The sequence below is a fragment of the Ambystoma mexicanum genome, chromosome 12, assembly GCF_040938575.1.
Source record: "Ambystoma mexicanum isolate Mex_15411 chromosome 12, UKY_AmexF1_1, whole genome shotgun sequence".
NCBI lineage: Eukaryota > Metazoa > Chordata > Amphibia > Caudata > Ambystomatidae > Ambystoma > Ambystoma mexicanum.
The window spans coordinates 18,940,352-18,967,373 of record NC_090936.1 but is presented as its reverse complement, the minus strand read 5'-3'; the positions used below and the strand labels follow the sequence as shown (position 1 = coordinate 18,967,373).

The following is a 27,022-nucleotide window of genomic DNA, read 5'->3' as shown; positions in this document are numbered from 1 at the left end:
TTTGTGTCGATTAACACAAGATTCAAAATGATTCCGTTCAAGATATTGAACAGACTGCATTATACACCTAGGAAAATTCATGAAATATACTTGGGCAATTATGGTAGCTGTCCAAGATGTAAATGTGACCGTGCTGATTACTGGCATATGTATTAGAACTGCGGTAAATTACAGGATTTCTGGGGCCAAGTGTTTGATACGCTGTGCATAGTAGTGAAGCGCCCAATGGCTCCGTCTCCTATGTGTGCACTGTTTTGGATCTGTAGGGGGGACTCGGAAAGGAGGCTTAGATCCTTCCCAAACATAGGATGTGTAATTGCCAAGTGCTGTATACTGCAAAACTGGAAGGACTCTTGCCCCCCACCACAGGGGAAGGACTGGTTGAAAGACTTTACATGGGAGGAGAATTGTGAGGAATTGTTTATAGGAACACTGCCAGGGTCGTTCAAGCCTAGAGGCATAAAGTGCGAATATTGGGTGTACCTAGATCACAGTGTGATGTAATTGTAGTACCTCCCTAAAATGGTGCCTTGCCTCAGTTCAAAGGAGTTGTTGGTTGTAATGAACCAGGGATTGATTCTGATATGTATTGACACGACCTGTGCTAGCTCACATAATACTGTATCATTGTTTGCCTGATTGCCAAGCATAAATAAAGTTTAAAAAAAATTAAACAAAATAATTTAATCACTCACCATAATATCCAGATTCGTTTTTAAATCTGATATTCATGGAAGGCGTGTAACGTATGGAGCAAGGGCAGGAACGAGGTGGCGGCATTAATTAAAAAGAGGAAGATGTGATCTGCATACACAACAAATCTATGGTGGGTTCCCACATATGTGATCCCATAGATTGAATCTGAATTTGCCGCCATGGTGGAAAGTAGGGGTTAAATGGGGCATCCTTTCCTGGTGCCTCTTGTTAAGGAAGCTGTTCCGACCCTCGCCAGCAGGTCACAATACACAGCAAAGGCCACCTTGATAAATCCCTCTGCAAGTCCACAACTATATATCAATGCTCTTCGAAAGGGCCATTTGATGCGGTAGAAGGCCTTTTCAGTGTCTAAAGTTGGGATTACCACCAGAGACCTAGTAGTGCAAGCCTAATCAATTAAATCCACCACCTTCCTCATGTTGTCAGGAGGCCGACTCCCCAAGATGCAGTCCAATTTATTCCAAACCCACAATATTTGGGATAATCTTGTCCAATAGACTAGCTAGAATTTTAGCATACATTTTCTGTCAATATTAATGACCATGTTATTAGGAGAAGAGAGTAGGATCACACCCTCGTTTATGGATCTGAGAGTTTGTAGCTTTGCACATTCTTTACTTGTACTTAAAATATTTGTAATGCGTGGCCATGAACCTGTGGGCTTCAGGGGGCAACAGACAATTCTACCAGAAGAGCCCCCCCCAGGAACCACAGATGACAGAATAGATCAAATGGGGGCTCCAGCAGTTTTGTATTGGAAGCTTTACAGAAAAGCGGGGTAAACCCACCCAGTCCTGAAACCTTTGTAGGCTTCAACCTCGAGATGGCATGTAAACCTGGTCCTTCTTTGTAGTTGCAGAAAGGCTGCTTCCTTGCTCTTCAGAAATATGAGCGAGGGGAGGTCATGCGTCTAAATATCGGTCAATGCTGAGTCTTCCGAGGAATGGAGGTTCTGAGAATAGCGTCTGAACTCCTCCATTTTGGAGGATTTCTACGACCTAGTCATGCCACCCACATTCTCCATTGTTTGTTCAGCCCTTAATCTGGTCTTTAAATTCCAAGCTGAAATTTTCCCTGCCTTGTCCACAAATTTGTAATATTTCTGTTTGGTCCTTAAGGAACAGAATTCGGCTCTGTTCTCTTGTGAGAGATTATCTGCATCTGTTTGCTGGGGAGTTTGTGCAGTGTTTAAGTGAACCAGTGATTCTGTACGCTTAGTCAGGAAGACCACTCTATGCTTTAAAACATGGAATTAACCTACGCCAATCATTGGTCCATGCAGTCGGAGGGGAAAAACAAGAAAACACTGATATTTGCACTATGTTGGGTCTGCCTGCTATTAAGGGGCTTTTCAGATGTGGGAGTTGCTCAATTTGTCGACTTCCTGTACAAACTACAATATTTGAGGCAGCAGGCAGAAAATGGGCATTGCAATACTTTCCAATTGTAAGTCCTTCCATGTGGTCTACGTAATCATTTGCAGTTGTGAAAAATATTATGTTGGCAAAACTGTATGCCCAGTACATCAGCGCATAAAATGAACATAAGTGACAATTTCGCAATATGGTGGAGATGGCTCAAATGGTGACTAATCGGCTCTGCAACGCCCTTGGCATCACAGGTATGGCACTTGACTGGTTGACCTTATTCCTTTCGGTCTTTTCCAGGTTCAACTGGGCCTTTTTTTTTCTCCCCCATCACATTCTTCACCTGGGGCATCCTTCGAGACTCTATCCTCTCGCTGTTGCTCTTCAACATCTACCTCGACCCTCTGGCCCATCTGATCTCCTCCTTCTCTCCTGACATCTAGTGTTATGCAGACGACGCACAGCTCTCCAAGTTTCCCTCTTCTGCCTCCTCTCTCATCCCGGACTGTCTTTTATTCAGGCATGGTGTGATGCCAATGATCTCTGCCTTAATGCTCCCTCCTACACTCTGCCCAACCTCCTTGGCCCCCCGCCCAACCCTCTTGTGAGGCAAAAATCCTTGGTGTCATCTTTGACGCCTCTCTCTCCTTCTCTCCTCACATTTTGGACCGTGCCAAGAAGGCCCACTATCACCTGCACCTCCTCAGAGGCATTCTCCCTTTCCTCCCTCCCCCCCCCCACCAGAAACTCGATGTCTCCATAGCTCTGGTCCTCTCTAGGCTGGACACAATAGATCTAGGAAAATGGCAAATGCGCCACACTTAAATGAAACCCGAAGATAGCCAATGTGTGAGGATTTTGAGGGGAGCCAATGTGTTGTATTGTTTATTAATAACTCTCTAAATTCCAGACAGTCCGCATATCCACCACCCATTACATAACTAACTTGACACAAACCTTCGACACGCCGAAACTACAATCGCTCTTCCCTCTCCCATCTGTCCACAACACCCAACACCCACACTGTATAGAACATACAAACACCAAACTCCTACTGGCACAAAGTGACCGTCCCTTCCGAACTGAAACTAGCAACAGCACATCAAAGCTATCCCTCTCTTCTCAACTAACCTTCCCAATCCCCTTCCTTTTCAGAGGCCCTGGGGACCATGCTAAATGGCATTGGTGCGCTGTTCAAGTCCCAATAGCATAACAACGCTGTACTTTTTCGCACCACCACTGAATAGCTTTTTTCCTCTTTCCTTCTTCACAATGCCTTTCTCGCATCTACAGACTCGGCCCCCGGTGTCTTGAATGAGACGTTCTCTGCCTCATTTAAAGTCGCAGGCTGCGCAACTTGCCTTTGGTCCACCTCCACAAGGTGTAATGATGTCTGGGGGTTTCCTCTACGCACCAGGCACTCTTCCTTCACTCCTACGTGTACCAATTAAATGTATGTATCTTGTTAAAGAGACATCTTTCTTTTCTTTTACAAATGGATTTCTTTTTGTATTGCCTTCAGCCAACAATAATAATGCCACATTATTCGTTCCAACAGGTAGTCCCGTGTATGCGGGTATGGTGGATGGTCCAGGGAGCTCCATACAGGAATGGGAGTCCTTGTCCCCAAAGGGGGTAGTCTCTCCTGGTGTGGTCCCACTTACCCCCTCCCCTAGGGGGAGGCTCTTGAGCGCTCTCCCCTCCCTAGCCTCACAGGAGGGGGGAGGCTCCCTTTTGGGGACAACAGACTAGTAACACACAAATATACTTCAATACTGTATACTCTTAAGAGGTAGGTAAAAGGCAGTATGTAATGCTGACTCAACCCTAGGCGAGTTGAAACCTAGATATCCACACTGTAACAGCCTATCGAGTCGTCTTACCAACTGACACCTTTGGAATCTGGGCTCCAGAATGTCCAGCACAATTTTATAGTACATATCTGCATTAGAACTCCATATATTTCCCCCTTCCATTCACCAAATGGGGTCCTCTTATCCTCCCCACCCCCAACTCTGAAAGCCTCAACTATACCGGAGACAAGGCAATGTTTGGTTGCATTAACAATATCACTCTAAATATTTTGGCCTCCTAATTTCTCTAGTTGCCCTCTGTGGATTCATGCCTGGGAATCTACACAGGGGTTCATGGAGGCAAAACATTTCCTTTGTCCTTGAGTAACTCCTCTCCGATGCCAGACCACTTTAAGCTTAGGAATACCCTGTTCAAATGCCAGAATTTCCCATCTGCCATCTTCACGAAATTGCGACACTCCTTAACCCACCAACTACATGCTCTCACACTGACCTCTTTTACCTGCACCTCCTTGTTTTAGAATTGCATTCATAGTATTTTTCTCTGTATTAGCTCCTGATCCACCGCCTTGGTTCTCTTTAGTTGCACATGGCACCGTTTAGTAGTGGGTACTCTGCCGTAGAGGGAACTCCGATTTAGGCATGTAGTGGCGTATAATGTGAATCTGTGGTAGTCTCTTTCACGGTATCAGTTAATGCAGGTTACCAGAGCCCACAAATAACATTTTAAAATCACTGGCCTTTGCCTTAAAACACATCCTTTTTCTTCATGCATATCTTGTATGCACTCAAACCTACAGATTCCACTCTAATGTGGCAACATCTCTTGTTCTTGCCTGCCTACCTGCCTAAAATGGCATTAGCAGCAATGTTTTGTCTACCTCATACCTTGCCCCACATGCAGCTTTCAAATTCCTTGTGTCACATGTCCCACTTCACTACCGGTTTACTGAGTGGCAGCAGAAATTGAAGGGGTGGGGGAACAGTTGCATTTTTGATGTTCGTCTTTCCACCATGATTTGCATTTTTCAATTGCTGGCTCCCAAGGCACAATTTGTTTACAGGTCCCCTCTAACGCTGCCTGGACCAACACGCTGACCGGCGGCAGTAGCTGATGCACAATTCTGCACCTGAGTAATCCCCAGTGCCCAGTCTGACACTCTAGCTCTGCACACCACTCCTTAACCGGTCACACTTGTCTAGAGAGCCGGAGTTGCCCATCATCTCTGGCTGCTCTGATCTTTTGAGTCCTTCACCTCCTTGGGCTCAAAGGTGGCTCCTCTTATTCCGGGGAAACGTGCAGGGTAGGGTTGCGTACCTTCTATACTAATGCCATTTGCCTGGCCCCTGCAGGATGACAAGTCTCCTTGGATCATGGTCAGGAGCACCATTGGCACTACACCTTTGTGCTCTGCTTTGATTTATTGGTCCTCATTGTACGCTCTCTTCCATTGATATACTTATTCATTTCGTTCCTATTTTTATTTTCTTCCCTCTCCTTCAATATTGTCACCATGAATTATTGCAGGGGTAGGGTTACTCTTAATCTTATAGCCACAGCCTGCTTAGACTGCTTCCTCCTTTCCGTTTATGACCAGGAGTGTGCTCCAATTTCACTGCATTGCAGAGGCTACTGCATTGCGTCTATGGTTGCTTAGTGACGTGCGCACAAAGGCAGAAAAGTTGCCTAGATATGATGGGCACGCTCTAGAAGGGACTGGTTGAACACTGCCGGCCTCGACGGTCCTCCATGCCAATTTGAGTCCATAGGCTAACTGGTGTCTCAGATTTCCTGGGCTCATACCAGCAATCTTCTCGCTACTTAATGCTTGCACTGGGGGTCCCAATGGTCTTCCTCCATGAAAGGGTCATTCTAGCATTCTGCTCTCACTGCTGGCCTGGCTAAGCTGCAGCGTCACCTTTCTCCAGGTTTTCCTTCTTTGGGGGTGCTATCCTCTTCAGAACTCTGCACCAATTGTCCACTGATTCACCTGGGCTATAGCCCATATGTCAACAAAAATATTCTAGACAGCCCGTTAGGCAAAGTTTGTATGCAGTACCCTGTGGGAACACTACACACAACTATGACTACAGGTGTAAGCAAACCAACCTTTGGTATAAGTCTGTACTACACAGTTTTGGTAGCGTGTGGAGCAGCCAGGCTTATCTCAAGACAGGAATTGTGAGCTGTAGTGGAGTTACACAAAGATTCACAGTTTCAGGTATTCAAATAAACTCTTACCCTCAAGGTTTCTTGCATAAACAATAATTTATCAGTCAGTTATAAAGCCTTCAGAAGGGAGCAATAGACTAGTAACACACAAATATACTTCAATACTGTATACTCTTAAAAGAGGTAGGTAAAAGGCAAAAGTAATTAGAATACAAGAAATACAAATAATCTTACACAGTGCAAATATTTTGAGTTCACAAGAAGAGTCAATTCAATAGGCTAGGCCAAAGTCAATGGGCTAAAGTCTTGGATAGGATAAAGTGGTTCTGGTAAGTAAATGGAATAGAAAAGTCTTGGCACAACTTCTCAGAAGTAGTTTGTAAAAAGAAGAATCATATATTGTGTCCTAAGCTGATTGTGCCTGTGAGTTGCAAAAGTTTCAAGCACTTTCACCGTGAGAGGTAAGTTCTCGAAGTCTTGTTTTACAGTACCTTACAATGAAGAAAAAGATGCAGCTGATGACTTCTGTTCCTGGCAGTTCCTGGGCCTCAGTCGTGGGGACAAGAAGGACGACGTCGGGGGGACTCCTGCATTGGCACTGGTCAAAAGCTCGCAACGGGCAAACTTCAATTTCAGTGGCTGTTACACGTTTCAGCTATGGCACTGGTAACAACGCTGGTCCTGGCTTTCAAGGGGGACTGTCCTTGCTTCTGAAGTCCCACACACAGCTGGGGTGGGGGGGTCAGGCTCGGTCGGACCGACGTTGTGGGAGTCCGGAGGATCTTCCAAACGTTTTCGGCCAGTTTACATGTAACGCACACAATCTGGTGTCCTCCTCCCTGGCTCTGTGGTTTCCTGCAGCACTCCGAGGAAATGCAACAGCTCCGAGATGGGTGTCCAGGTTACTTAGTTACTTACTTGGGAGTTGATTGGTCCTACCAACTCAAAGGGAGAAGTCGTCCTTTGCAGGGCTTCTCTGTCAATGCAAACTTGGCGATTTGGACCTGCAGCAGGGCTTCACCGGGCAAACCAACGATCCAGGAGCTGTCCTCTTCAAGCTCTTCTTCGGTTCCTTGACTCGCCTTTTATCCGGTTTTCTCCCATTCATTCCAGCCTAGCTGCCACTCACCCAGCAGGGTGGCTGTCCTTGCCGGACAGTCGGAGACAGCCAGCCAATCACCACAGAGTGCATTTGGGTCTCCTAGGAGACAAAGCACAGGAAGTTTTGGGCACCTCCCACACTTCCTTCCTACCCCAGACACTCTGGAGCCAGAGGCGGGTTTCACTTCTGAAGCCCGCCAAAGGCGAATCAACAAAGAGACCAAATCTGGTTTGGTGTGCAGAGAAAAACTCTAGGAGGACCTTTCCACAAAGATAAGGCAAAAAAAGAAGACCGGGAACCATTTTAGCAATGATGGCTGGGCGCCATCTTGAAAGACATGGCTCCCGCGATTTACTGTTACTGGAGCTACGAATAGTTCACGGTCGGGAAGAATCATGGTAGTTTGGTGTAAAACCACTGCCACCAGCCATTCTGAGAGGAAAGGGTAACATTTGACTGTTACATGAGTAACTAGACATAGGGGATACTAAGTAACCCCTCCAGCACTCTATTGTAAAAGAGGGTGTGCTGGGTTTAGAAATGTACAGGGCCAAGTGAAGTCAATTCCACTCCACTGTTCTGGGAAACAGTTGTTGATCCCAGAGAAGGTATTTAAACCTTGGGAAGTCTTTCAGAAACAATTGTAAAAGATGATGCCTGGAGAGTTGGTTAGACTCCCTATCCAAGAAAACACAGAGGTAAAACGCATGTCAAAATGAGAGAGTGGGAAAAAGGGTCACACACTCTCCAGGTTAAAAAAAGAAGTCCTCAAAATCCAGCAACGTTGCTGGGGGGTCTCTTAGGTAGAGGGAATTAGCACATTTTTGAGAATTCTCCCTAACAAGCCCTCCAGCCAATCACCCTTGGGTGCATTCCTGTAACCAAGGAGACTAAGCACAGGGAGTTTCAGGCACCTCCCTCGTTTCCTGCGCCTGCCGGACACACTGGAGCCAGAGGTGGGCTTCACCAGTGAATTGCACCAAAGTCAAAACAAAGTGGCCAAACCTGGTTTGGCGCGCAGAGTAAATCTCATGAAGGACCATTCCAACAACAAATGGCGAAAAAAGACGACCAGGGCCCTTTTGACAAAATGGGCACCCATGGGTGTCTTACTGCAGCTGCAATAGCAGCCCACGTTAAAAACACACAATGGTAGGAAAAAGTAAACCACAGCCACCAGCCATTAATTGTAGACAGGGTAACATAAAACTTTTACTTAAGAAACTACAGGGTATACTAAGTAACCCCTACAGAACCCTATTATAAGATAGTGTGTGCTGGGTCTAGAAAGTTACAAATGTAAGTAAAGTCAATTTCACTTCACTGCTCTTGGAAACAGTAGTTTATCCAAGAGAAAGTATTTAAACTTTTGGGAAATCTGAGAGACTTCCCTGTGTCACTACACTGAAGGTTCTGTGTGACACAATGCAAAGATGATGCTTGTGGAGTTGTCAGACTCCAAAGTCAAAAGAAACAGAGTCCAAATCATAGAAGAAATACATGAGAGAGTGGGAAAAGTTCTCACTCTCTCCAGGTTAGAAATTAAACGTCCAGCAAAACTGGGGTAGAGGGGAATTAGCACATTTCTGAGAATTCTCCCCAACGGGTCCCTTGCCTGATCTCAGAATGGCTATTTAATGCATAGTGTTGCCGCCCACCCAATATGACTGTTCTCAAACGGTGTCCTTCCCACTTCCACTTATGTATCTTCTACAGAGTGCACATGTGGCCCCATAAAACGTATACATCTTCTGCGAGGTAATCATTATGAAAGGGGGACTCTCAATCAGGAGGGCAGCTCTTAAGGTTGCTGACACACTGAATCCCAGTGGATTTTGAATCTGCCTCCTCATTCACTCCCTCATCCTCAATCAAGGACATTTATTGAAGAACACTGGGGGTATGGAGGGGGGAGGAACACACCACTATTTTCTTTAGCTGGCTTTCCTCTTTAATACAGGCATTTTTTGACATTTGGAAGCTTGATCCACGTTCAGTGTAGGTAACCTCGAAGTAGCAGAGTACAGAATTCCTTGGGAATTGCCTCCAACCTACCGGCCTACCGTCCCTCCCCACACTGTCTGTCTGTAGACCACATTTGGTGACCATCCTATATAACCTGTAATGACTTAAAATGTCGTTCCCTCTTATTTAAAGGTTATTTTAATTCAAACCCAAATGTTTGCTTGACCGTAGCATAATTAGCCAAGGGAGAGAACACTGCTTGGGTTGCAGTTAGACCTTCTGCTTCGCCATGTGATGCTTTTACTCAGCCTGTCAAGTGTACCTTCGCCTGGAATATATTGCTTAATTGTTATAAGGAAAAATAACTGCTTCTCCCACTCCGCTAATGCAGAACAAACTAATCTCAAGCTTACAGCTAGTAAACGACTCCACTTTTATCGCACACTCTTAGACTGAATCTTGTCCATTTCCATTCTAAACACAATAATAGTCATGTTTGTTGGTCTTTGATAGATTGTTTCTGTTTAATTTCAGGAAATCTGCTTTGTTTGAGCAATACAGACAGCAGTTATTTCAATATGATTGTATTGTAAATGAGCTGATGGTGGAAACCTTGTCCTGATGACTGTACTTTCCCCTTAAATTTCAGGATAGAATAATCAATTTAGTGGTTGGTGGACTAACTTCTTTGCTTGTTGTAGTAAGTATTTTTCATTGATTCTTCTGTGTACATATTTTAAAAACATTTGACAAATATTCAAACAAATGAATCTGCGGAAGTGGGAATAGGGGGTTGGCAAGAAAAGTAAATTATAATTCATTAGGCTTGTGATCAAGTCAGGGTGATAACAAGCGTCTCTTGGGGAGTTATAAATAAGCGCTGTCTCAACAAGCAGAATGTGACCGCTCAGAGCAGTCAAATAACTGAATTTGACAGACTTCTACCTTTGGGAATTTGCAATAGGTGATTCAAATTCCAAACCTCAGACTATCTGGTATACAAGTTGTTAATTTCTGGATGAGAAGTCTGTGGATCAAGGAATTTCTCGTATTGCAGACACCAAGGTTTTAAAAATGATTGCCCTTTTCATTCTTTGTTTTATCCATGGCTCCCAATACATTTTCACAAATCTGCCACTTGGCGAATAGGTTAATCCTCCGTCCAATACAATTAATTCACTTTTCAGTACAAATTGATGAAGTACTCTAAACTGAAAAATCTCAAGTTGGGTGATGGGTCCCTAAGATGCACTGTCACTCTTTATTTGAGCAGATTAATAGTTGTATCTGTTGGCACCAAATAAAATAAAAAAAAAACGTCTAAAGAGCTAGGGAACAAAGATGTGCACTTAATAGCCATTTGCTTTCACTAAATAGGTACAGAAATATTTTGTTAATCATTTTTCAGTCTGACGACAAATTGTTCCTGCAGCTTTCTGTAATTGATTTGGGGTGCCCTGTGTCAAGTATTATTTTTTTTAGAATGTGTTCTATTTCAAATGTGTGTGTTAGTGTATAGAATTTTGATTTAATTTCTTCACCGTGTAAAATGCCCCAACACCCTTTGGTAGTGAAATGCCCCAAACTAAAAAAATGAAAGCAACCATCAATTCTTGAGCTTCTGAGAACGATACGCTGGCTTTGAGTATTTGGACAGCTAGAGTGAATCTTAAAAAACTCTGGCTAAAAAAAAAAAATCACTGTAATGCTGACCTAGTGCTTTGACACAATGCATGTACAAACATGGCTTGCTATTTATTTTTGTTTGAAATGCACCATGTTTTAAGGTGTGAACACACGCACAACTGAGATGCCTTGAGAAGGGATTGGATTTGTACATAAATTATATCATGAATGTCGATTTAGAGGGATAGACGAAAGGGTAGGAAATCTAATTCAGCAGTTACCTAGCATATTTATCACACTCCGTATTTGGTAGTTGGGTGTGATATGTTCACAAAAGGATCAAGGGGAAGATTTCTTCTGTTTACAATCTTTCATTGGAGTCTGTGAAGAGATACCTCTAGTCTTTCTCTCATGGAGTAATATATTCTGCTCAATCTTGTACGAGTTGCATCAGTTCTACCCCAAATTGCTAACAATGTTAGTCTCGGGTGGTGGGAAGGTAAATGCTTCAATTTAACACCTTCCATTTGGTGTGTTTAAGAACGCTTTCAGTTATTTGGTGTAGCTTTGAATGTGATGACAAAAACCTATTTCAGATTAGATGTTTTCAGTTGGTAGATCTGTAGAAATTTTAGAAAAATAAAATGGTTCATTTGTTTGGCAGACTGTGCTTGCTTTTTCTTGATCTTCCACATCCAAGGTCAAATTGAGGTTGCCTCTTCTCCTGCATCTCTAGCCCACCCTCTTTATAGTTTACGGTATAATGTTTATTTCACACAGTTTTGATCTAGACACATAAAATCCCAACTTGGCAGTGGTGCTGATTCTTTCTGTTGTGATTTTTCCCTACAGGTAACTTTTATCAGTGCTTTCGTCTTTCCTCATCTATCTCCAAAACCAGTGAATGTTTTCTTTGCCGTCTGTATCCTATTGAGTTCTCTGTCTGCTCTTATACTTGTAAGTATTTTTATTAAACAAAGTTGTATAGGATTTTTTTAATGTAATCGTTGAAACCCAATCCCATCAGAATAATTTTGAAATAATCCAGTACTTATGTTGGGGGTAAACATTTAAAGTTGAAAATTACTAGCCAGCCATAAAAATTCACTTGCCACCTTAATTCTACACAGCACATCGTTTCGTACTGGCCAAGAGATTGTGTTGCATGCTGATTATATTACTGTTTACAATTGTTTTTTGCCTATGTGACCCAATTGGATAAACAGCACAATATAGTGAGAAGTACAACATGTACATGGATTCAGACACTCTGTTAGAACTCCCCTTTGCCTGTTGGTCCAGAACTATGCTCTCTAGTAGGCTCAGATGGAAACTGCTCCCAGAAAAGGCTGCTGTATGTGGTAGAACAAACATGAGCTTTTGGAGATAACTGGGCATCTGCTGTGAAGGTTCAAAAGCAAGTTGCAAGAGTCCTGCAATCACCATGGGAAAATAATAATTTAAACAGTCTACCTCCTGGTTGGGAATGTAATTGGCTCCACAGGCTGCCTGCAGACTGTGCCTCATAGATGATTATGGGACACTTGACTCCTTTTAAGTGATACCTACTGGTTGGGAATGTAATTAGCTCCTCAGGCTGCCTGCAGACTGTGCCTCATAGATGATTATGGGACACTTGACTCCTTTTAAGTGACAAGTGACTATTTAGGCCCTCAACAGTGACTTTTTTTTGGGTCCCACTTGGGTCCCTGCAGGTTTCCATAATGACTTGGATTTTTAGCAATTGCCCTTGATTTACTGGACATTTTTAAATCATTGTATTATACTCCTGCCTATTAAGGTATGGTCTGTCGTTACTTGTATTACTATTTTTTAGAGTGTAATATGGATTTATGGTAAATCTGAAGGAGTCTTATATTTTGGTAGCTCTGTGGGTTTTGTTTGCACTTATGTATCCCATTTTCCTCCCGCTAGGAGCTCTACGGCTGTGTAGTGTGCTTTGGCAATTTCTAGAGGGTAGGATATGATTGTTTATTTATAACACGCTTAATACCCAGAGGCTTCTAAGCGCGGACTCGGGATCGAACCTGTGTTGCTCAGCGTCGTCTTGCTTCCAAGGCGAGTACGTTGCCCCTAAGCTATCCTCCCAAGATGATATTGGAGGAATACTACTATTTTCTGTGTGGCATTTTGAGTCCTTCTATAAATGTATGTTTCTATTATCTATGGTTCCCTTTTCTTCCTCTTAAGCCTAAATGCGTTGTGCCTATGGCCAGGTAATATATTTACTTTTTAGTGCTAGGAATAGGTAAGATCTTCACTGATAGTTTGTTTTGCTGTTATATTTAACTCAAAGTAGCTATTGAAACTGTTACGAGTGTCTGTGCGACTGCCCCATTTTGTATAGTTTTCAATATACCAATGTAGTGTATTCCGAGAGTTCACTATTGAGAATAGCTGTACTTCACTGCCAGCCCATCCACCTCTCTTGAATTAAGTCCAACTGCTCTGCTACAGCTACCATTATAGTCTGCTTTCCTTTTGGTTGGAACCATTGGGTTAGATATTTTTCACATCTCTTCCCAGGAGGTTGTGCAAAACATGATACCATGTAAGAGAAATCACTTACCAGTAAGTCTGTCTGAAGCGTGTATCTGCTTAGTCGCATTAAGCATGCTTTTCATAGCTCAGTAGTTGATATGAAGCCCTTGCATGCAGTGTGTTGTGCCAGGGGCCTTTTAGACCAGAGTGGTTTCTCATTTTAGAGCTGGTGATCCTATTTTATCAGACTGTTTCAGATTCCTTTCATGTACACTACTGACCAGACTTTTTTTCCTCTTGCCCCTTCTAGATCTTCTGGTACCGACAAGGAGACCTGGAACCTAAGTTTAGAAATCTGATTTACTATCTTTCCCTTTGCATAGTGTTGCTATGCATCTGTGCCAACCTATATTTCCACGATGTGGGAAAATGACTCCAGGCGTCTTTAGTAATGAAGATGTACCAAGACTATTATGACAATGGAAAATAAGCCACACAAGCACGGTGGGGGGTGCACGTTGGTTTTTGCAGTTGGAATGCAGATATTTTCACGGATAAGCACATCAAGTCCCTCCTGTCGAGAAAGTTACTGCCATAGCACAAGACTCACTGACCAGTGTTTCCTTCCTGAGCCAACTTGCACTTACAAGACGTTTCAAGGTAGCCACTGTTGAAGAATGGCACAAAAGATTTTTCTACTATGGAAAAACAATACTGTAATTTTTATTAAGACTATAATAGCATTGCCAAGCTGTGTGCTATGATCTGAATGTATCGCATCTTAGAATGCATTAACACAAACATTCTTTATTTTGTTTAAACAGATTACAATTGTTTCTGTTCACTATACAACAGTTTAAAGTGACAACTTAATTTCACATTAACAAAACTCTATTATCGGACTGTGAAAAGACGAGCTTGAATATAAAGATTAAATTACAGAAATAAATAAAATAATTTACACACCAGTCTTTGCATTTTTATTTACACACTCCCGACCCAAAATTCATACAAACTAGACTGCCATATTTTTCAAAAATCCCGAATTTGGGAAGACACCTTTCCTTGAAATAAAATGCAAGTTAAGTGCCAGGACTGGAAAGGGCAGAGCACTCTTTAATAGCTGTGGGGAGAGGGGTGTATAGTCTCTCTTTAAGTGAGAAAACCTACATTGATAACTGATGACATTAATTCAGCTCTTCCCTAACCATCCCAGTGAAATCAAAGCGCAAATTTGCTTCCCTGTACATCTTTTAAAATAATTGTATTAAATAGTGCAAGTATGTATGTGTTGGCAAACAAGGATGGACATCCCTGTCAGTATGTAAACTGTGTTTTATTTAATACTGTAATAAGTGAAATCTATATTTTCCTTTATTGCTTTGACTAGTCCATCTAATTCTACACAGCTTTCATCTTTGACATTTTCCTACCCCGAAAATTCAGAAAAGCAAATGGAAATGTAAGTCTTGAGTGAAGGGGCTTTGTTTATAGAAATACTGCTCTATCGCTAAGCACTTAACATGTATTGAAACCGGGCCTCTGAATGAATGGTTTTTACACTGAGGGAGCTGCAACACGGAGTTACTTCCCGGAGGTCTACTGAGGTATATCGTTAGCATGAAGCTTGTACAGCCAGAGTAGATGTTCTGTTTTGCTACAGATTATACAACAAAAACCTGCTGTGAACGTTGTGCTGTAGGAAGACATTCGTTCAGCTCCAGCTATTGCTTCACACAGTGAAGGGCTGCTTTAGTCACAAGTTCCTAAATCTCCAGCATCTTGCTTTTGTACGTCTTGACATCCTTAAAATGGGATCGCGCTTCATGGTGCTACAGTATAGGATCTAAAATAAAACAAAATAGTTTAGACAATCTCACAGCAGGACTCTTTCAGATACTCGAAATACCACTTACGAAGCACACGTTGAGGGAAATGATCCTTTCAAAAAGTACCAGGTAATGTCTTTTTCTATATACCCGCAACGCTCCCAAGGACAATCTTGCTGCCCCCACCATCTCAAACCCCAAAGTAACTAAGAATTCAGAGCACCATTAGAGCGCACACTAACTTTCTTGCACCCAGAAGTAGTTGCAGCTTTAACAAATGAAATCTAGGATTCTATTTAGGATTTTTTTTTTAAATATTGAATGGGATGGTTTTCTTCAAACTCTTGGACTGTTGCACAACTCTTCAGCAAATGATCCATGAAGATGGTGAACCTGAGTCTGGTTCATCCTGTTTCCCCCGCAGAAAGGGACCTGGCTTGGTAGAGTCTCCCTCAGGGACAGAATTCTCAAGTTCTATCAGAAGGCCCCCTCTCCCCCCCCCCCCATTCTTCCACACAATTTATTTTCAAATGTGTTTATTATCTGTCCACACTGAAGATGAAAGAGATGTTCAACATGCTTGAATTTTATCGGTGCCAACAATTGGAACTTTAATTCTGTTTAGTGCAGTTGGGCCTCCTATACTGGTCCAAAGAATTCCAATTTATATCTGGGTTGAGTGGATGGGGGTGGGGGGCGACCTGCTGTCTGCACATTACCAGTTGCATAGCAACCAACCATTGGGGGATCGATAAAATAATCTTTACATTATATATGGTGCTTGTTTTGTGCATGCCCTAAAACTGTCCATAAGCAGTATATTACCTAAATTAGCCGTTTTTGTTGTTTATGGCCTGTTGAAACTGTGCATGTGTTTGTGTTGACGTATGTGGTATCCTGAGCAGTGCATGGTGGTGGCAAAGTGAGTTCTGGTTGCTTTAAGAATACTGTTCAGTGAATTTGATCGGTTTTTGTTTTGGGCTTAACCAAAATGGCCCAAATTGTGCCTGCTGGGCATGGTCTTCATATATGCCTCATTCTTACCGTACCCGATGGGCCCACTGGATGCTCTTCACCGCAAGCTAGCTTAAGTGACCACTAGCCACTTAAGGGATATTTATACCGCGCACGATCACTACCATAGTGGTCCCCATGCACTCTGGCGGATCTTAAAGAAATTGGGGCAGGTTATTGAATTGTTTATTTGTATAGCGCCTATACACAATGTGTTTCAAAGCGCTTCAAGGAGGGAGGGGACATGGGAGAATACAGTTACATTCTTACAGGTCCTTGAAACAAATCAGAATGTGAATGTGAAAAAACGATCAACTATCAAGACAAGGAGGGAAGGGGGAGACGGACAAGCTGTTATCAGAGGCCAAGGGACTCAAGATAAGAGTAAGTGCTAAGATATATAGAAGAGGTGGCGGGCACTTGGAGACACACGCGTGGGGCAAACTGAAGTCGGCATTGCAGCGTACTGTGGTGGACAGGGGTAGACGGGGCATTTGTCAGGGCCTTAGATGGGGTGCCGGCTCACGCCTCCCGGTTGTGATGATTGGCCCATCAAGTCCCACAAATGTGGAGGGGGGGGGAGGGAAGTGCAGGCCAGAAAGAAGCACAAAGCCCATCATACAGTATAAAAACACAAAGGCAGAAGTCTCGGAGGGTGATAAATGTAAAAGAATAGCTTACCCTGCATCAGAGCGTACTATTTCCAGGATGTTATTGTAGGCGGTGGGAGGGCTGCCGTAGCCCAGGCAGCATGCTCCCAGCAAGATGAGGCAGAAAAAGTGAATGAGCAAGGCCTTGTCGGGGCCTTAGATGGTGTGCCGCGTCCCGCCTCCCGGTTGTGCTGATTGTAGGTTAGGGCGCGTTAGTAGGACAAAGTTTGGAGAAAGAGCAAGGGAGCTGTGATGTGATGTTGGCAGCTTCAGTTCGATTAACACTGTTCGCTGAGCTTTTTGGTGTGGTATCCGGTTGGAGTCCGTCGTGTAAGGCTCTGTGTGGTGTATTTGTTGTTGCAATGTAGTGAAGTGCGTGCAGGTTGCTGTGGTTTAAAAGGTATGGTTGTGTTTAGTTAGTGTTTGAGAGGTGTATGAGGAGGGGTGAGGTTTTAGTAGTGTTGGTTATTAGCATTGTTGTCTGGAGAAACGCGCACTCATTTGTGTGTCTTTCGAGATTTTGACACATTTCTTCCTTACAGTGATCTAGTTTCAGCATGACAAGGCTGTCTCCCAACTCTGTCCATATGTTGCGTGTGCTAGTTAATCACTACAACTTTGTTGTTACTCAGACCAGCCACTACATCCCAGTCTGTGCCTGATGCAAGCTGATCTCTGTGGATCTATCTAGATGTGACCTGTGCTCATACCCATAGCTCTGTCTGCGTGTGACGCAGTACAGTTCAGTCCTTACTAGCAGGTCTGGATGATGCAAGTGTATCACCATACCCATGTCTCAGATGATTTTGTTGTTGTGTGTGTTGGGTTAGTCGTTTAAGCAGTCTGTACATTTCCAGGAATACTGCTAGGGTTTCTTTTATGTCAGTCTAGTGTGTTCTGTCTTAGCTTGGGTGTGGGTTTCTTAGTGTGGCGCTAGTGGTCTAATTTTGGCTGGCGGGTTAGCTTATATGGAGGGGTGGTTTGAGGATGGTTGTCTTGTGAGCATGAGCTAGTAGTTGGATAGTATGGATGCACAATAGCGTTGGGGTTTAGACATGGTTCATGTTGTCATGTCTGTCAGGGGGATGCTTGGTGGTGGGTATGGTTGATAATTATGCCTGTTTTGCGTCAGCCTCGTTAGCTATTATTCTGTCCTGATTGGATTGTTGCTCGTGGTCAGTTTCGCCTTGCATTGTCTCTTTAGTTTTTGCGAGTGGTCCTCTTCTCTGTCGGTTCTAGGTGGTATATGTACCGTCATGGATTCTGTCAACTGGTTCTCTTTGCATTTTTGGTTTTATTGTATCAATTGTTTCCGAGGTCTTGAAAAGCCAGATTTTTAGTAGTTTTCTGAATTTTATGTGGTCTTTGGTGCTTATTTCTTTTGGTAGGTTGTTCAGGCTTTTACCCACCTGGTGGGAGAAAGAGGAGGCCCCGAAGTTTCTTCCTGGCGTATGGCTTTGGTTCCAGGCGGATTTCATTGCTTGATATAAGGAGTCTCGTCGGCTTCGAGATGTTTGTTTTCTTTTGTAGGCATTCTGCTCCCTGGCCGTTGATTGCCCTGTGTGTTATGCACATTGTTTTGACAGTGATATGTTGTTTGATTGGACGTCAGTGTTAAATTTTAAGCGCTGGTGTGATGTGGTCTGTTCTAGATAGTTTGAAGAGGAGTCTGGCCGATGCGTTGTAGTTTCTTCAGCCGATGTTCCGGCATTCCGAGCTAGAGGCTGTTGGCGTAGTCGATATTTGACATGAGGGCGACGACTGTCAGTGTTTTGTGGGTGAAGGACAGAAATGGTAGGATTCTTTTTGTTGAGTGAATGAGGAAGAGGCATTTCTTAATTATTGTGTTTACTTGTGGTTCTAATGTTAGTGCATTGTCCATTAGGATCCCAGGTTTTTGACTGACTGATGGTGTGAGCGCGGTTCCCAAATCAGACTTTAACTGGTGCAGGGTTTTAAACTATGCCTAGAGCCACTCTGACCAGGGCATGGCTTTGGCCATGATATAATTTATTTGTATCGCCCCAAAAATGGTAGCATGGTCTGGCTACAATGCCCCACCCCCTTGATTCCATTGCAAATCACTGGTCAGGTCTTTGGCCCATAATCCACCATTGTGGGTCTACAAGACGCTGGCCAGGGCCACAGGTATGGCCTAGCGGCAACACGAGCATCAACCGCTCTATGGATTTATTTATTGTGCTTATGTAGCTCTTTTAGCCAAATCGCTTTAACATAAAAATGGTATTACAAAATGAAATGACAAGAGGAAGGATCAAGGACCAGGTACAAAGTCAACGTTGGGGAAAGAAATGTGTCTTAAACCGAGTGAGGGATGAGGAAGAAGGAATATGGAGTTCCAAAGCTCGGGAGCAAGGAGCTAAAAAGCTTGAAAAATGAGAGGCAGCACAGGGATGACAAGTGACGGAAAGAACTGGGGAAGCAGAACTGAGATTGCGAGTAGGGTGATGCACAGAAGTCAAAGGAATTGCATGAATATTTTTAAAAACCAAGTAACCTCTTCACTGAGGCACAGTAAGGAGAGATGTGGGCAAATGGAGAAAGAAAGTAAAGAATACTAACGGCCAGAAGAATAGAGCAAAGCAGAAAAAAACATAATTGGGTAAGCCAACATAAAATTAACTGCAGTAGTAGCGAGAAAGAACCGGGGACTGGAAAAGTATTTTGGTAGAAGAAAAGTTAGTGACTTTGGATTTTCCTATTCAGCTGGAAGTGACAGGAGTGGACTACAGGTGAAATGTGTGCTTTAAATGAAAGGAAGGAGTTGAAAATAAACCCCAAATAAGACAAAGAAAAAAACAAAGATGGAAAGTGAATGGATAATGGAGGAGTAATGTCGGAGGAAGCAGGAAAGAAAAGCAGTTGGATTGTCTTGAAGTTCAACCCCAGAAAGCAAGAGGAAAGTGCTGAACGGTATGAAGATAATCGATGGTGGATAGAATCATTGAGGGTCGGAAACAGCCGAAGTGTATCAACGGCATAAAGATGGGATTGAAACCTGATTGCAAGGAGGGACGGAAGAGAATTGTAGAGTGAAAAGAACAGGCCTAAGAAGGGAGTCTTGAGGAACAACATGAGCTGGCGAAAACTAGCTGGAGGTAGAACCACTCCAGGTAACAGAAAAGGACCGACTAGTGAGATCAGAAGAAAACAATGTTAAGACCGAACCAGACAAACCAATACAAGAGAGCGTTGACAGTAGAGTCGGATGGTCAACCATGTTGGATGTGGCACTAAGGTGCAGCAGGATCAAGAGAGATTGAGGTGCTGCCCATGACAAATGGAATTGAAGACAGCCAAGAGTAGTTTCAGTAGAAAAGCCAGATTGTTGAGGTGGAAGAAGATTAAGATTGAGATAAAACCGTTGTGAATTAACATAAACTTCCAGAAGTTTCGATAAATAGGGGACAAGTGAAATGGGACAAAAGTTGGAAGTATTAGGGACTTCATTATTTTAATAGGCCCAGGGTAACCACTAGTTGGATACACCTAGTCATCAACCTGAATTTCCATGCTTGGTGGCTGGGCATTCCATTGGTCCTGCTAGGTCAATGGGCCACTACTTTCCATTGCACTGCAAGACTAAGCAGAATCTCCAATACAACCTTTGTGAACATGTGTTCTGCCTCCCTCACACCCTGTTGCATCCCTTTGGCGGATCTGGAAAGAAGCAGAAAGTGCTTTGTGTGATGATGGTGCAGATTGTAAGTACCCAGAGCTCTGCATGTATGACTGCTTTCTAGGTGTGATGTGTTAGCATTGAGGATTGTGTGTCCTGAGACGCATATTTATGATTGCAATGTGGGCATGCTTTGCCTGGGGTTGTCACTTGGTGTTGGAGCAGTAGAGCTGTGTTGCTTGGAGTCTGGGGAGAAGGGTCTTTATGGCTAGTTTTAGTTCAGGTGTGGTGAGTAAGCTGGAGAAATACACGGTTACTCGATACCTTGGGATGTTGGTCCTGCAGGATTTCCTGACGTGTGCAGGTGCATGTAGCAGGCCGATGTCCTGTTTTTGATATTAAAGAAAGGGGGAGCAGTGGCTGGTGCCTGAAGGTATTGCCATATTGTAGTCATGTGTACCTTTCTTCGAGTGCCATTAGTTGGTTTGGAAATGGGAAGTCGGAAGCCAGTGTTTTGTTCCCTGGGTGTTGGTCGACAAGGAGATGCTATTTCAGTGTGTTGGGGAGAATTCTCAGAAATGTGCTAATCCCCTTCAACCTTAGAAACCCCCAGCTCTTTTTCCTGGACTTTACACTTTTTCCCACACTCGGATGCATTTTATTTTGATTTGAACTCTGTTTCTTTTGGTTTTGGAGTCTGACAAACTCCATAGGCATCCTCTTTTTACATTGTGACACACAGCACCCTCAGTGCAGTGTCACAGAGAAATCCTTTGGATTTCTGCTAAGGTTTAAATACCTTCTCTTGGATAATTACTGTTTCCAAGAGCAGTGAAGTGAAATTTACTTTACTTACATTTTCCTCTTTATGGGCCCAGCACACACTATCTTAATATAGGGTGCTGGAGGAGTTACTTCGTATCCCCTTTGTCCAACTTTTTTATGTTACCCTTTCTACAATTAATGGCTGGTGGCAGTGAATTACTTTTTCCCACCATTGTGTGTTTTTACCGCAGGCTGCGTTCGCACCTGCAGTATAGCACCCATGGGAGCCCATTTTGTCAAAATGGCCCCGGGATTCTTTTTTCGTCATTTTTTGTTGTAAAGGTCCTTCTTGAGATTTACTCCAAACCAAGTTTGGGCCATTTGCTAGTTTTAGCGGGGTTCACTGGTGAAGCCCTCCTGGCTAGCGTGTCTGGCAGGGCAGGAAGTGAGGGAGTTTTCTGAAACTCCCTGTACTTAGTTTCCTTGGTTTCAGGAGTGCACTCAAAATCGATTTGCCGGCTGGCTGTCCTTTGAAGGACAGCCACCCTGCTGTGTGAGTGACAGCTAGTCCGGGAACGGCTTGCATAAAAGGCGCAGTCTTTTGTAAGGAAGGCAGAGTCGAAAACTGGACGAAGGAACCGGAGAAAAAAACTGGAAGAGAAGCTTCCTGCACCTTCTGGAACGTTGGTTTGCCCGGTGAAGCCCTGCTGCAGTGCTGAAGCTCCAATTTCGACATCGACTAGAGAAGCCTGGAACGGTCGACTTATCCCCTTGGGTTGGTGGGACCAATCGTCCCAAGACTAACTCGACTGAAACCCCTCTCTCTGCTGGCTGTACTTCCCATTGCTGTTGCAGGAACCAAGTGCCAAGAGACAGGAACACCAGAATCAAGTGCATTGTTTTTAAGCCGGACCCGGGCTCCACTAAGATACTCCCTGGAAGCAGGGCTGACCAAACCTTGGCCACGTCAACAGACTGCTGGACCCCAAAAGCAAGGAAAGTCCACAAGGTGTCCAAGAACTGCAGTGGTGCTATTTGCGAGTAGCTGAAAACACAGTGTGCTGATCTGAACTTTGCCCATTGCTGCCACCGACCTTGGAATTGTAGTGCAGTTGTCCCCAGACGTCCTCCCTCTTGTCCCCACGACTGAGGCCCAGGCACAACAGGATCTGCAGGAAATGCAACAGGAACAAAAGCCAGCTGGAACCATTTCTTCAGACCTAAGGTATGGTAAACTAAGGGGTACCTCTTGTTTGTGGAGCTTGCTTGCTCTCAGTTGAGACTTGCATTTGCTGCCCTTTGCAGAGTTGCTTGCATGTTTGCCCTTCACAAGTCTGCCAGCTTGGGGCCCAACAGTGATTTCTTTTACAACAAAACTCTCTCTAACATTGTGCAAGACTTATACCTACCTTCAAGAAGTGCCTTGGCTCCTCCAGACTTTGTTCAATTTACATTGCTGGCCTGGCTCCCACCTCTGACATTTTAACTGTCCCTCCAAAAAGTCATACATACTTTACTTGTATAGCTGGGAAAGGGTTATTCTACATTGCATTGGGGGGTTCAAATGCGCTTACCTGTTTGAGAAACTTGTTAACTATTGTTTCCTTCCCTAACCTTTTCCTTTTCGTATTACCATTTAAGTCTGAAAAGTGATATATTAATGTCCAGTGTCCTAGCTATTGAAATCTGTCTGTCATCCCAAAAGGATATCTACTTACTTTATTGAACTGAAGGAGTGCATATTGAAGTGTCTTTATTGTTGGCAATGGCTCTCTTCTAGAGAAGGCTTATTTTAAAACGGACTGTTAAATTAATAAATAATCATCAAATCAGGAAACCTAGAGTATAAGTGTTATTTGATTACATGTCACTGTGAATCTTTGTGTGATAACCCTACAGCTCACATTGATCCCTCTTGAGATACAACTGGCTGCTCAGCCACTCTACCAGTGCAGAGTGCTGAATCAGTTGGAGCTTTCCGAGTTGGTATGTAGGAGCGCCTAGGTAGAGGGAGTTAGAGTAGTCTAGGCGCGAGAGGATGACTGGGTAAACTCTATGGGGGTAGGAGAGATCTGGAAAGATCTGCTTGAGGATGCGAAGGTCGAAGGTGCATGATCTGGAGACCGGACGTACGGGAGAGGGTCAGGTGGTCTGAGCTAAAAGTGCATCCATCACTTTCATGAGGTGGGGTCGACTGTGGGCGTGGGTCCCAATTAAGGTGTGCATCGGAGCACTGTTCCACGGATTTCGGTTTTTCAGGGGTTGAGGAGCTGGTGGTTGCTAGTCATCCAGAGGTCAATGTCTGAGAGGCAGAATGCCAGGTCTGGGTGGTGAGAGGAGGTGGAATTGGGAATCTTGAGGATGAACTGAGTGCCGTCAGCATAGTTGAGATTGTGGAAGCCGATGTGTGGGCACGGGTGAAAGGTAGAGGTTGAAGAGGAGGGGGCTCCCTGAGGGACTCGTGGGGGACTGGATGGAGGGCAGAGGAGAAAGGATCGATAAAGACTATTTGGGAGCGTTCAGAGAGGAAAGGAGATCCATCTGAGGGTGGAGTCCCTGATGCCTAGGTCAAAGAATCTGTACATAAGGATGGAGTGGTTGATCGTGTCGAAGGCTGTTGCGAGGTCAAGGAGGATGAGAGCAGCACCGCTTTCAATCTGCTGTTCTTTTCAGGTCGTCCCAGATAGACCAAGGGAGGATTCAGTTCCATGGAGGGGTCTGAAACCATACAGGGCAGGGTCAAGAAGGCCATAGGATTCAGCGAAGAGACTGAGTTAGGAGTATGCTGTGCAATCTAGTTATTTGGCTATGAATCGATTGTTGGGGATGGGAAGGTAATTGGAGCGGAAGAGGGAGTCAAGAGAGGGCTTTTTTAGTAGTGGTTTGAAGTGAGGTTTTTGTATGCTGGTGGGAAGATCCCAGCTGTTGGTCAGTGGTTAATCTATTGTATTTATTCATTTTGACATTTGTAGAGCGCACCTAACTGCGCCATGTGGGCGCTACCTGGTTGATTATAGATCTGGCAAGGGTGCCTGCACAGGTGGCAGAGAATGTTTTGAGGTGGGCAGGAGTCTCAGGGGGATCCTCCGGGACAGCTACTGGAGAGCAGCCCTGAGAACTTAGGATGGGAGATTGCAGAGAAGGAGCTGAAGAGGGTAGTGGGGGTTGGGGAGAGGTCAGTGACGGGCGAAAGCGGGTGTTAGTTTAGCGTGGATGGTGAGGTTCCTTTTATAACGCGCTTAATAACTGAGATCTGTTTCTAAGCACGAGACCGGGATTCAAACCTGTGTTGCTATGCGTTCACTTGCTTCCAAGACGCACACGTTGCCCCTGAGATACCCTCCTGGCCTTGAATGGCTATGTTGAAGTAACGGTCAGAGGGAACCACACAGTTCTTTGGCGAAAGGGGGGGGGGGGGGAGAGGAAGAGCAGAGGGGGTCTTGAACTCTGAGATCATTTTGTGGAGTTCTTTGCAGGGGTTGTCTGTACTGGCGATGTGGCAGGTGTAGAAGGCATGTTCGGCTTTTCTAAATTCGAATCTGTAGGCTCTCGTTTGTCTAGCAAGAGTGGCTTTGTTTTGGGCAGAAGGGTTGGTCCGCCAATGGCATTCCAGACGAACAATGGTTGAGGGTTTTGAGGCGAGGGCTGAACCACCTGCGTGAAGGCCCTGTGCAATGGGAAGGGGGTTTAGAGGGCGTTAAGGGAGATAGAGCCATTGGTTGAAAAGGTCTGGGACAGTCTGGCCAAGTGCCAGGCTGTCCATCATGTTTGAATATTACAGGTTCCTTCCATTGGTGGGATTATGTCTCCTCAACTTGATGTCTGGATAAATGGAAAGGTCCTGTAGCTCTTGGAATGGAGTAAGCTGAAGGAGGAGATATCGGGTAAAGATATCCCCAACAAAAATATCCCCGTAAATATAGCCGTTTGGTTCGCCATAGACGATATTTTTATTGGGGATATTATGTGGGAGCAGCGGTTCTGGGGGGTGTCCCCCGCACATTAAAACGTGATGCGGGGGTGTCCCCCGCAGGGTCCATTGTGAATTTCGCCGCAAAAATATGGCGATATTTTTGTGGCGAAATTATCGCATGGAATCAAGGAGGACCACCCGAGATCTCCTGCAAGACTGCTGCTGCAACCAGCATTGGCAAAGCCGACCACAGTGTAGCAGACCTCTGCCTTCACCTGAACCAAGTATATTCAACCCCTTGACTAGTGGGTCCAACCTGTCTGATGCCTTGCTCTGCGCCCATCACTTTCATGAGGTCCGAGCGACTGTGTTTGCCCTGCATCTGCCTGGGATTGGGCTGCACTGTTGATACGCACTTTCCAGCTTTTTTGCTGGAAGCATTACTGGTAGCTTCACTGCTCTGCTGGGACCTTGATAATCTGCTACTGCTGCCATCTCGCCACTAGTAAGGGTCGGCCACATTGTCCCCGCCAATTCCCTGTCCCATGGTCTCGATAATCTGACTCCTAGAGTTGTGATATGGCTCCAATGGTCCCTATCTCCATTAACTTGCATTCAGTGTAAAGTCCTACCCCTAAAACTAGGTAAGTTACTGGGCTATATCAAGTGAAGCCTGGATCAAAAGTCCTACCATAGTTCACCTGGGGAACTGACAACCTTTTTACTGTGAGGTACTTCAAGTACATGCTTGATAAGGTCACCTATCTTTGACAGAACACACTCTGAAAAGTTTATGCAAGTGAGTTTGAAAGCAACTGTTATTTTGTACTAGAGTATATTAGACTTTCAAGCCTTGTGAATTCTCTCTAACCTTCACCCCCATGTTAGAAATATTCTCCAGCATTGGATCTTTCATGGATTCACATGCTTAGAATATTCCCCGTCGTCAGACTGGGACCCTCGGTACACATATAAAGCCTTTTCCTATAGGAAAACTTCCGACACTTTTGTGTCCTATCTACGTCCTTTTAGGACCCGCCTACGCATGCTCCGTAGGCCGTCCCAGTATAAGAGGCCCGCCCCCGCGGCTCCCCTTCAGATTTCAACCGTCTCCAAAGTAGTGGGATCTCCTCGCGTCGTCTTACTATTTTGTACAAGGTTGTGTACTGGAGTTGGAAAAAACTTTTCCTCCACGTCAGGAAAAGCGCTGTTCCGTCCATGCGCGACGTGCGGATTGAAAAAAGTTTACGAGGGGGACAGACATATGGATTGTATATACTGCCTCCACCCTCATCATTCGGCTGATAGCTGTGCATATGCAAAGGGTTTTCTCAAAAGACCCTCAAAGACCGAAACCGACGGCTGGTGGCATGGCTGAATGATGAGCAGGGGCATACCCCCCTTCGGAGGTAGGCTCCACACAATCGGCGAAAACATCACACCGCGCTGCCTCGTCGGAACCACCGACGAAGAAATCTCGACCGACGGAAAAAGAGTCATCTCTGAGTCATTCAGCTAGAGAATCCTCGTCAAAAAAGTAGTCTTCTTCATCAAAAAAGTATGACAAGGAAAGGCCGAAATCCTCCTCGGGCGATCACCATAGATCGACCTCGAGTCGAGTAAAGGCAGGCCAAGTGTGGAAAAGGCGGGACCGCCTAAGCCACCGTTGTCGACGGGGGTCCAGTCACCGGCCTCCACCCTGCCACTGACGCACGTGGTATCCACCGTCCCACCGACTGCGACGGTGGCCTCGTCAACAGGGATTCTACAGGAAGCCTGGAGGCCTGAAGTTTTTGATCCGATCCCCCCCCGGATACTTTATTGCAAGAACAGGCTGTGTCACTGTCCTCGGGGGAGGGCGAGAGCGGGAGAATAGCTGGCCCGGCAGACCTCGGGCTACGAGTGGTTGACAAGTCGTCGACGAGGGGATCCGGTATACCGGTAT

At 44.7% G+C, this 27,022-nt stretch overlaps 2 protein-coding genes across 3 annotated transcripts in view; one reads left to right on the top strand and one right to left on the bottom strand.

Moving 5' to 3' along the window:
- The window catches only part of TMEM243 (transmembrane protein 243), a 46,704-nt gene extending 32,470 nt beyond the window's left edge, over positions 1 to 14,234 (top strand). Inside the window, exons 3-5 of the mRNA XM_069627829.1 lie at positions 9,788 to 9,838; positions 11,617 to 11,721; positions 13,577 to 14,234. Coding sequence (XP_069483930.1) covers positions 9,788 to 9,838; positions 11,617 to 11,721; positions 13,577 to 13,699 — 279 coding nt within the window. The 3' untranslated portion in view covers positions 13,700 to 14,234. The remainder of the gene's footprint in view (positions 1 to 9,787; positions 9,839 to 11,616; positions 11,722 to 13,576) is intronic.
- Positions 13,957 to 27,022, bottom strand: part of DMTF1 (cyclin D binding myb like transcription factor 1) — a 106,593-nt gene continuing 93,527 nt past the window's right edge. The window contains exon 17 of one of the 2 annotated variants that reach the window (XM_069627828.1): positions 13,957 to 15,112. In XM_069627828.1, coding sequence (XP_069483929.1) covers positions 15,099 to 15,112 — 14 coding nt within the window. In that variant the 3' untranslated portion in view covers positions 13,957 to 15,098. The remainder of the gene's footprint in view (positions 15,113 to 27,022) is intronic. The other variant, XM_069627827.1, reaches the window with a different exon arrangement.